The sequence below is a fragment of the Ursus americanus genome, chromosome 20 (assembly GCF_024610735.1).
Source record: "Ursus americanus isolate L20-20 chromosome 20, mUrsAme1.1.p, whole genome shotgun sequence".
Classification (NCBI taxonomy): Eukaryota; Metazoa; Chordata; class Mammalia; order Carnivora; family Ursidae; genus Ursus; species Ursus americanus.
The window spans coordinates 26,138,347-26,155,408 of NC_142146.1; the positions used below are offsets into that span (position 1 = coordinate 26,138,347).

Here is a 17,062-nt window from a genome sequence, read left to right on the forward strand (position 1 = left end):
CTAGAAAACAATGGGGATCTGTGAAGCAGACAAGGACGATTATGTGAGACAGCAACAAAACTGGTTTATTCTAACGCATTATCAATATTTTCGACACCAACTTCAGTTCTGGAAATGTAAATGATTAAAAACAATGAGTCTAGTGGTAAATGTTCTAATGACAAATTGGAATTTACAAATTATTGAAAATCAAATATACTGTTGGAAAACCCAAAGCCCTCCACGGTATTCGCAGATGGTGCACAGGGTGCACCGTGAAGGAACGCCGCTGAGGAAATACTTCAACACGAGTACCCACCTGCATGTTCTCTCTCAGGTCTGTGGCATCCCGGATAGGCGGTTGGGCATTCTTGAACACCTCATCCACAGTTTTAATCCACAGTGTTCTTAAAGATGCATATTCCCTGGATTTCTTCCCTTTTCTCACGGAAAGGCCCCTTTTATGAGGTTTCCCTCCTCCTCTTCGGTTAGTAATAGCCACGTGGACAAACAAAGAAGCGTGCGCCAGGACCTCTCCAGTCAATGACTGCAGGGGAACGTGGCGGTAGCCTGTCTGTAAACATTCAAAGGGAATTGTGTACTGGCCAATGAATTCATCCCCAATGTAGTCATCATCTAGGACTACAAAGCGCACCATGGCCAGTTCAGGTAGGTTGATTTGAAATTCGAAGCTTTCATCAAAAATGGGGGCGTCTCCATTCTGGTGCACGGTTTTTGTCCTTTGTTCTGCACAGTCGGCAGGGATTCCGTGAATCTCCACATAGACGTAAGGATCCACCACATCTCCTTTGGCACCTGATCCTTTGGGTTTGGGAAAGTTCTGCCCGCTGATGATTTTAATGTGAAGAAGCTGCGGTGAGACTCCCGGGACAGAGTCTTTCGTGTTGGCGCTGAAGAAAGACACTTCCTCCCTCATGATGGCCGGCCGAAGGACGTAGCCGCAGTTTCCGTTCTGCCTAAACCAGCCAATATTCAGGTCCATCATCAGGCCTGGGGTCTGAAAGTTCATGGCTACGATCTGACAACCACACTTCCAAAAATCTTGAGGGTTCATGTTACTGGAGTCAATTCTCATTGGGCTGGGGAAGACCCTGGCGAGAAAACGTTTGTTGTAATTTACAAAGTCCCCTGGATTTTCATTGGCGTATTTGCTGGCCAGCACTTCATTAAACGAACAGACTTCCCAGTACTTCTGAGCCTGAAATGATACCTGAAATTCTTTGAACTGAACAGACTTACAGATGCTCACGAGTTCAGACAGTTCTTTACAGAGCTGAAATCGCTTCACAGGCACGTTGTTGGGCTGTTCCACGTTCTCTTTGCCCATCCTCTGAGACATTTCTGCCCCTTCGTCTTCGTCGGTAACATCCCCTTCTACGCCAGAGCAACTTGAGGACAGCTTCTTGGCTTTAATGAGTATCCTCCCTTTTAGGACATCTGGGGATGGGAGGTAAGATTCCTCCATGTTGGGCGATGTTGTATAGAGCTTGTCCCCTAAAATTTTCTTCATGTGCTGAACCATTACCTTCTGCTGTTTAATAGAACAATGATTTTCTAAACACAAGATAAGAGGATACTCCGAAGCAAAGAACGCATACTTGTTAATAATATCAATGACGCTGCGGAAGACTATCTGAGAGGTCATGGTGTGGCCCGTGTAAATTACAGGTTCATTATCTGGCCCATCCCATACATCTAACTCAACACTCCGGCAACCCATTTTAAGAGCTCGGATGTATCCCGTGATGTCAGAGGGACCTCGGAACTGATCCTCTATTAAGTATGTATTATGAGATGAGTTTATAAAGTAATGAGACAAAGGTTGCTTCATATCTTGACAGACCTTCTTATGTTCTGGATCAAATATATAACAGTCGGGGGACATAAGGTACTTAGTAAACCCATCTATGGAAAGCCAGCCCTTCTCCTGACCTTCTTTGGATGGCTCATATTTATTAATAATTTCAAGGCTTATTTCCTCATTTATATGTGCCACACCCTGCTCTGCCTCAAGAAACATCATAAGGTCCTTGGTATCAAGAAATTCTTTATTGCTTGAAAACTGAACTAAAAGGAAATAAATTTCAGGTCTGGTACAAAGCTCATGGAAAACCTCAACAAATTCTTCCTTTGTGACTTCAGTACCAGCTTTGTCCTTGGATTTGTGCAATTCTTTGAACTTAAGCTCAATTTTGCTAGTTTTTAAACCAGGATTGAGGTCTCTGATACACTGCACAGCATTACACAGAGTTATATGTCCAAGGTTATCTACATCAATTTCACTAAACATTTGTGAAACCCAAGAAGTCCTCATGTTGTCTTGGCTACTTTCTAACATATCAAGTGTATGTTTTCCGTAAGAAATTAGGTACCGCAGTCCCGTAACCCAGATGTTCGCAACATCTGCAGAGTTGGCAACCAAATCAAGTGACTCATAATTCTCTCCGTATATGACTGAAAACGCACAATCTTCAGATATCTGGTCAGAAATGCCATTGCTGCGGAATATGTCTGTATTTTTTCCTGTTCTCACTTCCTTGATGGATTTAATATCAATCTTGGCTTTCTCAGAATCTTTCTTAGATGGTTCCCACCTCAGGCTCTGCATGTCAGCATCCAGTAAAAAATACCTATGGTAAATCCTGGAGTTGGAGCGAACCTTTTTGAGTTCTGAACCCTCGACCATCGAATTGATACAATCACTTGCACTGCTGATCTTCTTCTCTGTGGGCATGCTACTGAACGAGACGGTCTTCTTCCGCTCTCTTTTCTGTTTTGTACCATCCTGGGAGGAAAAAAAAAACAGTGTACAAGAATAACATAAACATGGGTTTCTACGTTCAAGACCAGGAATAAAAATTTAATTTTTTCAAAAAAATCATACTGTTAGGATCTCCTATTGAATGTTCTATGACAAATGATACTCCATCACTTCTAGAGCTTAGAAGTGGCCCTGGAGTTTGCAGCCTAATACAAACAAGTAAAAAATCATTATTGAATAATTGCAATCCATGGGTATCAAGAAACACAATTTCAGTTATACACAATAAAATCCTGTACAGAGAAAGGACTACTTAGTTCGCAGGGCTCAGGGAAAAAAGAAATACAGGATTCCTTGTTCAAAAATTGTTAAAATTTTAGCGGTGCCTGGGTGGCTCAGTTAAGTGTCGACTCTTGATTTCAGCTCAGGTTATGATCTCAAGGGCCATGAGAGTAAGCCCCCATCACGCTCCACACTAAGTCTGTGGAGCCTGCTTAAGATTCTCTCACCTTCTCCCTGTGTCTCTCCCCACTTCTCAAAAGTCTCTCTCTCTCTCTCTCTCTCAAAAAAAAAAAAAAAATGGTAAGAATTTTAAGGTGATGAAACAGTATTAAGTCAAGTGCAGGGCCCTTCTGAGTGTGGGGCCTGCACAACCGCACAGATCACACACCCATAAAGCAGGCTCTGCATGTTGAATACATCTCCCACACCAGTGTTCCTCAAACCTGTCACCACACCACTTGCCTCAGAACCAGCTGGCTTACCTGATTAACATGCAGATTCCTAGGCTCATAGGATCAGATCTCTAGTGGGCAGTGCCCAGGAATGCGCGCTGTAGGCAACACTCTAGGTGATGGGGATGCACACTGACATTTGAAAACCGCTTGGACTCACTAAGATGTCTGGGTTATTTCTGGAAATGCCAAAAGACCTGAAACAGCTAAGTACAGACCACTAAACGGTGTGTTAAATGAGTAGACACTGAAATTCCAGCAGGAATTCCAGGTTTTTCAGAGTCTCAGATTAGTCACGGTTCTCAAGACTTGGGACAGATATGGTTTTACGGCTGCAGTTGTACCGAGTCTGGGTGGGAGGCTAGCTGAGGGAACTTCTAAAATCCTAGAGCTGGATTTATTAAAGCCTATTGCCGTGCACAGGCTAGTGCTTAGTACAATGTCACCTAAGTACTTCCAATATCCTTAGGTTATCTACACTATCAAGGGAAACACTCTCGGCAGCATCTATTTCTAAAGAAGTCTGTGTCACCAACGACACGGCCCTCCACTTCCCTACACGGTGTCACAGGAGCTCACCTTAAGATGCTGATGCCACAGCTATGTGTGTACTGAAGTTCCTTCCCTGTACAGACACCTTTATTATTATTATTATTTTAATGCTCAAATGACCTCAAAGTGTCTTTCACAATTTTCACCTAAAACATGACATTGCCTTTCAGGAAGTATATGAGAATTTTGACAAATCTTCAGTAAGTCATTATATTCATACACAGGGAGTAGACATGGAGGTTGAGATTATATAACTTCCGTGGCAATGAAGAGAAGAGCATGAAGGATATTATACACAGGCAATTCTAACTTTCTGATTCTCTCCAGAGAATCTATTTTGAGTAAAATCTCTACATTTTAGAAAGTGATTACGCTATTCTCTGCATCTGAAATTTAAAACCACTCTTACTTTTTGACTACCTATACTTCCAAAAGCAATTTACAGGCGGTAATTAAACTTAAACTTTAAATCATATGGGTATCATTTCCCTCAAAGTTTCAAAATGAACCGTAGAGACTTTTGTGATCTAAATGCCAAGATACAACATAAAAGCCACAAGGCAGAGTATTTCTTGGCAAACGAATCCTCAGAACAATAAACTGCAAAAGACATAAAAACTGTGGCGATTGTATCCATAAGATGAATTGCATCACAGCTCTTCCAAATCCCTAAAGCATAGACTGTGTTCTATCTATTTCAGCAAGTTGGCATGAAATTACATTTGTTACCAGCCATGCATAACGCCTGAAACAAATGTATAAATTTCCTATTTTTCAGAACGAAGGTTGTCTTTACCTTTACAAATACACATGTACCTTTAGTAAAGACAACATACTAATTAAGTAAGGGAATTTTATAATCGTTATAAATTATATCTCTAAGGTGCCACTAGTAAAAAGAAGTCACAAAGATAAATGGAGGTACTTATCTATTTATCCATGAAAAATATATATAGCATTTCCTCAACACTGTAATCTTTTATTCTGTCAGTCTTAACATATTGACTAATACTCAATGGCTTCTTTCTAATTTGTTACAATTGGTACATTTCAGATTCATAGGTCTCTTTGCTATTAAAAAGAAAAAGCCAAATCGCAAAGCACACTGATAACATACTTAAGTGCTCACACACCCTCATCTGTGGGACAGGCAGGAGCTTAAACACCACACTTGAGACTTTCAAAACATCGCCTTGCTTTTCACAAGCCAGCCAGGTTTTGATTGGTGAGTTCTGATCATTCACTGCAGATACAGGAACATGACGGTCACCCCAACACAGGCTGATATAATGAGAGCAGGGACTTCCCTTACCACTTTCCTGTCTCTTCCCTCTCTGTCTGTGGTGGCCCAGAACCATCCTGTCCTCTCCAGAGCACACCGCGGCCGCCTTCCTCCCCAAAAGATGAAGCTATTAGCAAACACCAACAGTCATGTGCTTGCTTAGAGACCAAACAGGAGAAAGGATATGCGAGCTTGCCCTCAGCACTGGATGGACCAGAATCCTGGCTGGAAGCTACAGGTGGATGTGAAGGCTGGCCCCCCAGGGCCCAGAGGAAGGGAAGAAAAGGCCAGAAGCCCTTGTGTGGGAGGGAGGGGAAACTGAGGTTCAATAGCAGGAGATCCAGGCCCCCAGCTGGCCTGACTCCCAGAATCTTTAACCCACACCTACTTGGTTTTCACTTTTCAGCCCAGCCGAGATCAAGTACAGTTCACCCTTGAATAACTCAAGGGTTAGGGGTGCCCATCCCCTGCATAGCTGAAAATCTGCAGATCACTTCCGATTCTCCAAAAACTTAACCACTCATAGCCTACTACTGCTCCGTAGCCTTACTGGTAACACATAGTTGATTAACATATATTTGGCATGCTATATGTATTATATGGTGTATTCTTACAATAAAGTAAGCTAGAGAAAATGTTATTAAGCAAATTGTCAGGAACAGAAAATGCATTTACAGTACTGCACTGTATTTATTGAAAAAAAGTCCATGTGTAAGTGGACCCACAAGTTCAGATCCACGCTGTTCAAGGGTCAGCCGTACTTGCATCAACTAAGCAGGTGGTCAGCAGCAGGGCTGGAGTCTATTTCCCATGCTATCTCTTAATGTTAGTTAGTTCAACTTTAACAGTGAAAAGTGCTACACATACAGTCTTTTTATCTAAAGAAAACAAACTGAGCAATTTACATGAACTAATCACCTAAAACCAGAGGAAAAGATGTAAGTTTCTGCTGAGATAAAGGTACCTCAAAATACTTTCAAAAACAGTCTAAATGATGTTTTGGAGCTGGTTCTTAACATTTTAAGCACTCCCGATATAGAGCTTCTGAGCAGTAAAAACAAGAGACTGTAAACTTGGTCCACTGGTGCAGCTCTCCTAGTCTATCAGCACTTACTAACACCAGGAGAAGAAACACAAAACAAATGCTCAGTCTGGAGGAAACTCAGCTTTCAAAAACCCCACCTCCACATCAACCCTGAAATGCTGAATCCTAGATTCAGGCCGGATTCCAGTGTGGGGGTAGGGGCGAGCGTAACAGAAGGAGGAAGGGGATGGAGTATGAAAACAAAGCAGCCATTTGTCCTTCTGGTTTGTTTGAGTCGAGTCATTTAATTTGATTTAGAAATAACATTAAAGAAAGACCTGAGATTTTTATGTTGCCTGAAGGGGGCCTAGGAATAAAGAGAGTTAAGAAACATTGGGTTAAAGAAATTTCTATCCTTAACAAAAGAAAACAAAATGCCCCCAGAAGCGACTTGAGGCCCCTTAAAGGAGCACAGCAAGGCCTGGCCTTTCTTAAGCTTGTAACAAGAACCCTGAATTGAAGGAATAAGTCATGCTGGGCACATCAGAGCTACCTTGCAAGGCTTTTCATTCATCGTTAAAACTTTGATGTGCTCTCCAAGATGAGCAAAGAGGGAAAAAAAGAAGATGGATCTGGAGGAAAATCGGTCACTTTGAAGGTCATTTTGTACAGTCAGATGAACTGAAAAGAAAAAATTAACTTGAAGAAAAGCTAGGTCTGGCCAAATGTTGCTCCCCACTCACGTGGAAGTCCCCTTACTACAAATAACAGAGAGCTTCGTGGCCCCCCGGGACTCCTCGCCTCACGGGCCCCCTCTTCCATGCTGCCCTCTACTGCATTCCAAGAGCTCACCCTGGCCCAACTTTGGCAGGGAGCCTATGAGCACTCAGATCAGCAAACGGCTTGGGGACCCACAGGGGACTTGAAAGTCATGCATGTGAGCAAGTACCGCTAAGAGGACAGCTTAGAGTGTGGAAAGCCAAGAGAGAACGCCACTCCCACTGTGACGGGCAAAAGCCAAATTATCTATAAAATCGTAAGTTTTCTTCTACTCATCAGAGAACTGTGGTCACAAAGCAACCAAGGGAGCTGAATTCCAAAGAGTGACAGGCCCTTCCAAGGACAGAGAAGACCTAGAAACTGCTTCATGTTTGACAGAGCGTGGGAAGCACGTAAGAAGAAGTCAGCTAAGATTTTAAGGAATTCGTACAGGGCAGGTGTGGGCTGGTATATCAATGTAGAGTAACGAGGAGCCCCAGACACAGGCAGAGTTTGCACGTATTTGTAGGTCTTCATGAGTGCTCCTGCGAAAAACAGGGAGCAGAACAGGTGAGAGAGCCCCTCTCCAGAGCACAGGCATGGGGGGCAGATTGAAACTCTGCCTCTTTCCCCAACTACCCTCCTATATTGAAGCAAAAGCCTTAAACCACTGAGGGAAGGGCAGCAAGGCCTCTTGCTCCCAGGACCACTGGGGTAAGGGTAGAAGCAAAATCCATCTCTCTCTACAGCCAGGCAAAGACCTACTGCCCCAAGGAGTAGAAAAGACCCTCTTGGACTCAGGAGCCTGCACCAATAAAAGCAGAACTCTTCTACCGCCGGGAGAGCAGAAAACTGTCTCCTGCCCAGACTCAGCACAGAGACTGGCAGAGTGTGGCTGCTCAGGGGAGCAGGGCCGGAATCCCCACAAGGTCCCATCCCTGATGCACACGAGCATATGGCTGCCTGATACTGAAACTAGACCAGGAGGACAAAGAACTCCCCTGACTTCCCCAGAAGCCTAGCACCAAGGAGCCAGCAGTGTACCATGGACGAGGGGCAAGAGCATGGAGAGAGACCCCTTTCTCATACAGGCGTTTGCCCATGAAAGCGGAGGGCAGAACAGGAACAATGAGTAAACCCTCTGCGACCCTAGCCCCACCTAAACACAAGGCTATGGTGGCCCACCGGTGGAGGAATTTAAAGTCAGCCGTACAATAAAGGGAGCAATGGCGACTCAAAATACAAAACCCGCTCAATTATCGACTACACTGGGGGCGCCTGGGTGGCTCAGTCATTAAGCGTCTGCCTTTGGCTCAGGTCCTGGGATCGGGCCCTGCATCGGGCTCCCTGCTCGGCGGGAAGCCTGCTTCTCCCTCTCCCACTCCCCCTGCTTGTGCTCTCTCACTGTGTCTCTCTCTGTCAAATAAAGATATATATATATATATATTGACTATACTGGCTCAACTTCCCCTATACTAATGACCTAGAAGATGAAGAGGCATGTTCATTTCTGAGCATAAGTATTATTTACTTCAGTCTTTATTAAACATGGTGCCTAGCATTCGATCCAAATTAAAGGACACACACACACACACCACACCCCCTAGACATGTCACAGTCAAACTGCTGATAAACAAATACAAAAAGAAAAACTTTGAAGTTATATACAGAGGAACACAAATAAGAATTACAATTCAGGGACACCTAGATGGCTCAGTCGGTTCAGTGCCTGACTCTTGGTTTCAGCTCAGGTGATGATGTCATGGGTTGTGGGATCCAGCCCAGCGTCTGGCTCCTTGCTCAGTGTGGAATCTGCTTGAAAGATTCTCTCCCTCTGCCCCTCCCCCTGCTCGTTCTCTCTCTCTCAAAATAAATAAATAAATCTAAAAAAATTACAACTCAGGTGGATTACAGGTGATCCACTTACATCTAACCACAGGGCAGCTACTTGACCCAGCTTGCAAATGTACTGAATTCTTTCTAAAACTTTTTCCTTTTTAAAGGACTAGAGTCCCTAAATTTTCCTATGCTTCCACAAAGGTGTCCCTAACCTAGATGTTGGTCTCTGAAGGCTCACAGGTGGGTTTCAGAGGCCTCAAAAGACTGTGACTGTGACTGGATTCTGAAAGTGATATGCAAACCCATCCCTCTTTCTCTAAGAGCTTTAGAATCATGGCCCTTATTAACATAAACTTCAGAAGGCAAAGAAAAAGATTTACATTTCCTAAAAAGAATGTCAACCTTAAATGTTAGAGGCAAAGGATATGTGTTTTTCAGGGTTGTCAAGGAAATTTTAAGGTTATCCAAAAGAGAAATGACAAACTGAGAGAGAGGAAAATGAGAGGAAACCGCACAATTTATGGATGTAAGTAACAGAATTTCACTAATAAGAGCAAAATCAATCATAGGAAGAGTTCTTACTTACAGCTGTGACATAGGTTTTCTTAATTCCAAGGTAGAACAAAATAATCCAATAGTTTATAAACTTTCTAGTTTAGGAATCACCCACAGAGCTACTATGAGCCACGAGAGGTGAGCTAGCATTGCATGTTCTCCGCGCCTCCATCTTTCCACCTGTAAAACAGAGACTTAAAAAATACCTGTGCCCCCATGTGTTATTTATAGTATCTATTTCATAGGGGTTTTTTTTTTTTTTTAAGATTTTTATTTATTTGACAGAGACAGAGACAGCCAGCAAGAGAGGGAACACAAGCAGGGGGAGTGGGAGAGGAAGAAGCAGGCTCCCAGCGGAGGAGCCTGATGTGGGACTCGATCCCAGAACGCCGGGATCACGCCCTGAGCCGAAGGCAGACGCTTAACAACTGAGCCACCCAGGCACCCCCTCATAGGGGTTTAAAAAAAAAAAAAAGATTTTATTTACTTATTTGACAGAGAGAGAGCACAAACAGGGGGAGCAGCAGGCAGAGGGGGAGAGAGAAACAGGCTCCCCACTGAGCAGGGAGCCTGATGGATGTCAGGCTCAATCCCAGCACCTTGGGATCATGAACCCGAGTGGAAGGCAGACGCTTAAGCAACTGAGCCGCCCAAGCGCCCCATTCATAAGGTTGTTATAACAATAAATGAGTTCACAGCTGGAAAGTGATCTAAATGCCGCCTGAAGTTCTGTACTCCCTACGTGAGATGCTGTTCAATAAATACCTTTCAGGCTGAAATTATTTCTTCATGAAAGAATAATAAAAAGAACACAATTATAAATGTGCAGTTGCAATACTCCAATCACTTAGGATTTGCTGAAAGTCCCATTCCAGAAGGAACAGAACGAACACAGTCCCCCTCTGGGTCTCGTTTAACTGAGGCTAACTAGTTAATGCTACTAGGACTTTTGAGCACAACCAGGTGGCTGTGATGCCCAGAATGTACTGGGAACCTGTCAAAAGCAGCCAGACGCCCTCTTCAGCAGGTTGTACCCCACATTCACAGGGCACAAATAAATAAACCAGTTCTCAACGTCTTTTTAAATTTTATTTATTTTTCTTTTGTGAATTTTAAATCCCATCAGTTTAGTTAGAATTATAATGTAACTCACATATAAGTATTCATATGTAAAAAGAAAAATTTGAAGCAATGATCCCCATAATGTTTTTGTCTAAAAAAATAATGAAATGACTTCACTAAAAGCACTTTCTGATCAGAATTATTCAGATGATTCCTTCTACTTCATACGCCCATATTATTTCCTACAGTTTTCAAAATAACTGCATGCAAAGGAAACACATTTCCAATTCCCGTAAAATGAAGTTTTCAAGGTCAGGTTAAAGCTTCCAACTCATTCGATGTAATGGTTACACCTGCCTTGAAAAAAAAAAAATCGGGGTTTTAATTATGAAATCAGAGGACCATAATGGAATACAATACTTTTATGACAATACTCTTCTGGTCAAACACTTTCGCTACCACTGAAATATTTATTCAAAGTAAATTTACAAAACCATACTGTACATGTGTGTCCAATGTAAACTGCCATAAAAGTCATCGGTTTTCTCCAGTAATGAAAAACTTAGTGGTGAGCGCTGAGCTCCTATAAACTATACAAGTGCTACTTTACATTCCAGTGAAAATATTGATGCTAATGAATTTTAATTTATGGTCTATAATAATGGTACTTAAGTAGCCCACTTTGGTGTGAAAATTGTCAGTGTTTCCCAACTGTGTATATGGTAATTCCTTATTCAGCACATTATAAAGCCTGCCGGCCTCCTACACTACGAAGCTATTTCAAGATGCGGTTACATAACTTTAATTGTTAATAACTGTTTGGTAAATCATACTGAATTTTAAAAGCCATGCAAGTTGAATCACATAATATGTAATCTTAGCCACCAATATGATCAATTCTAAGAGCAACTTCTCAATCACAATTTTTCCACCTAAATGGTGCTGGTTCTTCACTATTTCGGGATAGCATAGGAGGAGGGATTTATTTTCCTCACTTTTTATCCTTAAATTCATCGTTGCTGGCATTGAGGGGAAATGATGGCTCTCCAAGGGTAGTCAGGAGTCAGAAGGGAAGTTTCAGGGGCCCCTGGCTGGTTCAATTGGTACAGCATGCAACTCTTGATCTCGGGGTTTTGAGTTCAAGCCTCACGTTGGATGTAGGGATTACTTCAAAATAAAATCTTTAAAAAACAAAATAGGAAAGCCTCACAGAGACCTGTAGGCAGGCCGACCTGCAGACCTGCTGCCTGGGGCCACACCCACCACACAGAAGGAAGAGTCAGTAGCTCTTTGAGTCAGAAATTTTAATATTTCCACAATCATTTTAAAACTAAATTTTAAAAGGAAAATTGCCTCACAGACATTTTACTCTGCAATCATCTTATTATTTTCTATCTTGTCTTATAGGCAAAAGAATCTTCTTCCTGGGGCCTTTTTAAATCCAATGGTTTATTTGCATGTGAAATTAGTATGTGTGAACAATTAGATCAGAAAAAAAAAAGAAAATAATGAATCACATAAAAGGGAAAGTTCACTTTCTACAAAATATTCTTTTAAGTTCCACACCATTCACAAGGCTGTGCTAGTCCGGCCCTCAATGCCGTCTCTTCACCAAATTCATACAGAAGTTAAAGTCTCTACCCTCTAATTTAACACTTAATTATAGTCTTACTCAGTTCTCTAATTGTTTTATGTGGGTTAGCCTTATCTCTCAAGCAGAAAGTGAACTTTTTGAGGGAATGGGCTATGTTTTATAGTCCATGGGCCCTGGCAGGACCAATGCTGGTAGTCAGAACAGTAGCCCCTTTCCATGAACTGGTAATCTCAATGATAAAGGGGACAGCTCAACAAAAGGATGTAACACTTCTAAGTATTTATGCACCTGACATAGGAGCACCTAAATATATAAAAAACAAATATTAAAACAAACCTGAACGGAGAAATAGTCAGCAATACAATAATAGTAGGGGACTTTAATACCCAACTTTCATCAATGGATAGATCATCCAGACAGAAAATCAGTAAGGAGGCAATGGCCTTAAATGACACGTTAGACCAGAGGAATTTAGCAGATATATACAGAACATTCCACCCAACGGCAATAGGATATACATTCTTCTCAAGCGCAGATGGAACATTCTCCAGGGTAGATCATATGTTAGGTCACAAAATAAGTCTTAATAAATTTAAGAAGACTGAAATCAAATCAAGCATCTTTTCTGACCACCATGGTATGAAACTGGAAATCAATCACATGAAGAAACTGGGAAGTTCACAAGTCCGTGGAGATAAAATAAAATGCTCCTGAACCACCAGTAGGTCAAAGAAGAAATGAAAGTACCTCGAGACAAATGAAAATGGAAATACAACATACCAAAACTTATGGACGCAACAAGAGCTGTTTAAGAAGGAAGTCATAGCAATAAATGCCTACATTAAGAAACAAGAAAAATCTTAAATAACCTAAGTTTACACCTCAAAGAACTAGAAAAAGACCGAACTAAGCCAAAAGCTATTCGAAGGAAGGAAATAACAGAGCCCAAACAGGGAATAAATGAAATAGGGACTAATTAGACAATGGGCGAGGTCAATGAAACAAGTAGTTGTTGTTTGAAAAGATAAACAAAATAGACCTGCAGCTAGACACTACCATGAAAAAGAGAGAGAGGACTCAAATACATAAAGCCAGAAATGGAAGAGGAGACATTACAACTGATACCACAGAAATACAAGGGAAGAGTTATGCTAACTCTTCCTCAAATGTTTGGTAGAGTTCACCAGTGAAACCACCTGCTTTTGGGCTTTTCTATGTTGGGAGGTTTCACAACAAATTTAAAACTTATTTTTTTAATGAAGTGCTTTTTGTATACTGGTCACATGCTCTTATTACTGGGCATGCCTCTAAGATGCGTTTGTTTATTTGTCAAATACATGAGCTAGCTACTGACAGATTGTGTGTGCTAGAAAACATCCACAAAATTAAATGGAAGTTCTAATGTTTTCTCGCAGACGTACTCAACTTGGCAACTGCTGCTCTAGACCAAGCCCCAGACTCAGTGCTACGGCTCAGCAGGCTTTGGAAACCCGTCCCCTGCCTTGCAGCCTGTGCCATAAAAACCCTGCAGGCCTTCTCTGTGGATCCCGAGGCTTGACCTACCAGGGCTGGGCCTAGCGGACGTGTGTGCTTCATGGCTTCCCTTTCTTCTTGCTCTTCATCCAGAGCGCCTCTGGATGGATCCCTCAAACACCCTAACCCTGGTGAATCTGCCCTCTACCACTTGTTCTACTCTGCTTTCTAGGAAGAAGGAATGACAAGTGCAGAGATGCTGAGGCCCAAGCGATGTGGAGTACTCCAGCACACAAAAGAAACCAATGTGGCGGACATGCAGTTAGCTGGGCAAGACTGGAAGGAGATGAAACCACAGAGAGGCAGAGGCTAGATCCGACAGAATCTCCCAGGAAGGGACTCGATCTAATTCTAAGGGCAACTCCTTGAAGGAGAGTGCCGTGGTCTGATTTGCCCCTCTAAAACGGGGCCAAGTGGAGAATGGGTGAGGATGGGGTAAGATCCGAGGCACGCAGATGGCAGAGAGACAACTACAGCATCCCACACGTGGGACCGTCGTAGCTGGAGCCATGGCGGGTGACCACAGATACGGAGACAAGTGGATGGCTTCACGACAGTGTCAGTGACAGAGCTGAGGACACCAGCTGATGGACTGGGGGCAGCACACGAGAGAAATGGAGGAGACTGAGGCAGCTGCCAAGTTCCTGGCTCGATGAAATGGTGCGTGATGACGTGATGTCTAATTAGATGGGAAGACTGAGGGCTAGTGTGGGGGGCTGGGGACTGACAGGAAAGTGAGGAACAGAGACAGTGAGTGTGGTTACTCCACGAAGAAGGGAGTTAGAGGAAGGGAGAGAGAGTGTTTAGTCAGACTGGAGACGGTCCAGCAGTGTTCTAGGCTGAAGGGATTCACCCCAGTAAAGAAGGGAAATTAATGGTGCAGGACAAAGGGAACATGTCTCTGAAGCAGAGTCCTTTGGGAAAGCAAGAGACGAGACTGTCATTCGCTTCCCCCAAACGGTGGCTTTTGAGCTGGATCCCGATGCAAGAGGAAGAGGAAGGGAAATCAGAGGGGAGAGCAAATGCACAGACCTGAGACAGGAAAGAGCCTACAAGGTCCCAAGCCTCCTGTGGGGCCTGGGAGCAGGAGAAGGGGAGGCAGGCCAGAGGACGCTGGCTGTGAGCCAGCACCTCCTCTGAGAAGGCCTCCCAGTCTTGAGAATGCATACTCCGTGCCACAGACAGAAAAAATACAAATATGTACAAAACTGATAATCATGCGCATTTCTCCTATGTGTGCAAGTACAACCCACCACCTGCTTTAAAAGGTCAACAAAGGAAAAAAGCCTCATTTGTTTTACAACTTTAAGAATCACCAACCCATTTATGTAGGTATTTATTTTGCTTCTGCCTTAACAGTCTAATAAAACTGAATAAAGGACAGATAAGGCTTAAATGTTACACAGTTTATCAACCCCCTGAATGAATGAACTCAAAGATTACTATTTCAAACACCGAATAGAAACCTGCAAACTTCTAAAATAACTTTTAAACAGTTACGATTATCTCAAAATGTTATAGTACACATTGCTACAGTCCAATGTTTTTTTTAATTACTGAACATTCTTAAAATTAAAGTCAATTCCAAACCCACTGCTTTCCTTAGAGAGGTGTATGCAAATAAAAGATTTGCTCATGCAAACACCTGCTGAAGCGGCACAGAGAGACCTTCACAATCTTCTTACCTACTGGATTTACAGCAACAACATCCATAGGCTTTATGTCATGCCCACAGTAAGACTTCTTCTTCTTTTTTTTTTTTATTAAAAGCCACGTTTGGGTCAAGCAATCAATAAAAATGCCAATGCCAACGTGGCAGGAATCCATAAGACGTGCGCGATTAGCCTAGAGCATTTGCAAAATAGAACGGTGCCAATTTGGATTGTAGAAGGTCTGGTTCTGCCATTTTCCTTAATCGTCGTATATCCTTTTAAGACCACAAGTCCCTTCCAGATTAATTAGCTCTTCAAACTCAAATGAAAAGCAGTTTCAAAAACCAGTAAAATCTCATCATTAATGCATCTCAGATGGTCTATGCGGCCAGTGACCAAAGCACTTGAACTGCTTCTCTGCGATCCTGTGTCACCACTTCCAGCGCTCGGTGCTGTGAGACTTGGCAACGGAGAGAAAACAGGTCCCCAGTGCACGGTAATTCCACGCGGCTGGTACAAGGCTCACTCTACAGACAGCTCCCCGCACCTGGCTTGGGTTCTAGGTACTGCAACACAGAACACGCTGCGAATAGGAGTCTCTGCCCCACTTTGTGTAGAACATAAAATCCAGAAGCTCAGGCGGTCCTACAAAAGTGCATCCCGTAACTACAGTTCTGAGAGCTGGAGCTGGAAAGGCTCTCCATGCATACATTTCAGGATGCTGGTGTGAAGACAAGACACAGGCATTTCCAAGGCACGCTTAGATTTTCTACAAAGGTCTGACAGCTGACCTTTGAACAACACGGGTTTGAACTGTGGAGGTCTACTTATACATGGATCTTCCTACAGCACAGTACTGTAAATGTATTCCTCCTCCTTATGATTTCTTAGTAACATTTCCTTTTCTCCGGCTTACTTTATTGTAAGAATATAATATATAATACATGTAACATACAAAATATGTGTTAATCGACTAGTTTATGTTACTGGTAAGGTCAAGAGTAGGCTATTAGTGAAATTTTAGGGTAGTCAAGAGTTACATGTGGATTTTTGACTGCGCAGTGCAGCGGGGGAGGGATCAGTGGACCTATCCCTGTGTTGTTCAGGGGTCAGCTGTATAACATAAAAGGCAAAAGATTTATGTGATGTGAAGAGAAACCAGAGTATCAACTATATGACGTAAACTTAAAATACCACATTTAGTTATATTGCATTTTAGTTCATTAAAGTTATCCAGGAGTAGAAAACAAGGACTAATTCCGAGTCTACCTGCAAACCAATCACCAAAAGCCCTTACTAAGCAGGATGCCGTCCTTATTCCAGGAACCAGGCTGCTCTACCCACCACCACGTCTAAATGGTGCTTTAATTTCTGAGAGTGTCGAAGCTGACCCTTCAACCCATTATGCAACTCTGCACTGACTCGCTGAGGCCCAAGCCTCTCACAGGGAAGACGACTTTCAGGGACAGAGCACTGGGGAAAGCAGCAGTGCCCCAAAGGAAGCCTCTGACAAGAGGGGGAAGACACAGGCCCCCAGCACCCACAGACCAGCAGCAGCTGGTGGAGTCTGTTCCCCCAAGGTCGAGTGACACCTAAACTGGGACACTTCTGGGAATGAAAGTGGGAATTATTAATAACTATGTCACAAAACAGGGACGGTTGTGGGCAAACTGAAATACATGGTCACGCGACTTGAACGTGACTTTATTAAGCGT

The 17,062-nt window shown here is 42.9% G+C and overlaps 1 protein-coding gene across 7 annotated transcripts in view; it reads right to left on the reverse strand.

Moving 5' to 3' along the window:
• PLCL2 (phospholipase C like 2) overlaps positions 1 to 17,062 on the reverse strand; it is a 185,877-nt gene that overhangs the window by 69,365 nt on the left and 99,450 nt on the right. For all 7 annotated transcript variants that reach the window (XR_006778476.2, XR_006778477.2, XM_045791687.2 and 4 more), the window contains one exon: positions 299 to 2,785. Coding sequence is in view for 5 of the 7 variants with exons in the window: in XM_045791687.2 (XP_045647643.2) it covers positions 299 to 2,785 (2,487 nt within the window). In the remaining 2 variants the exon portion in view is untranslated. The remainder of the gene's footprint in view (positions 1 to 298; positions 2,786 to 17,062) is intronic.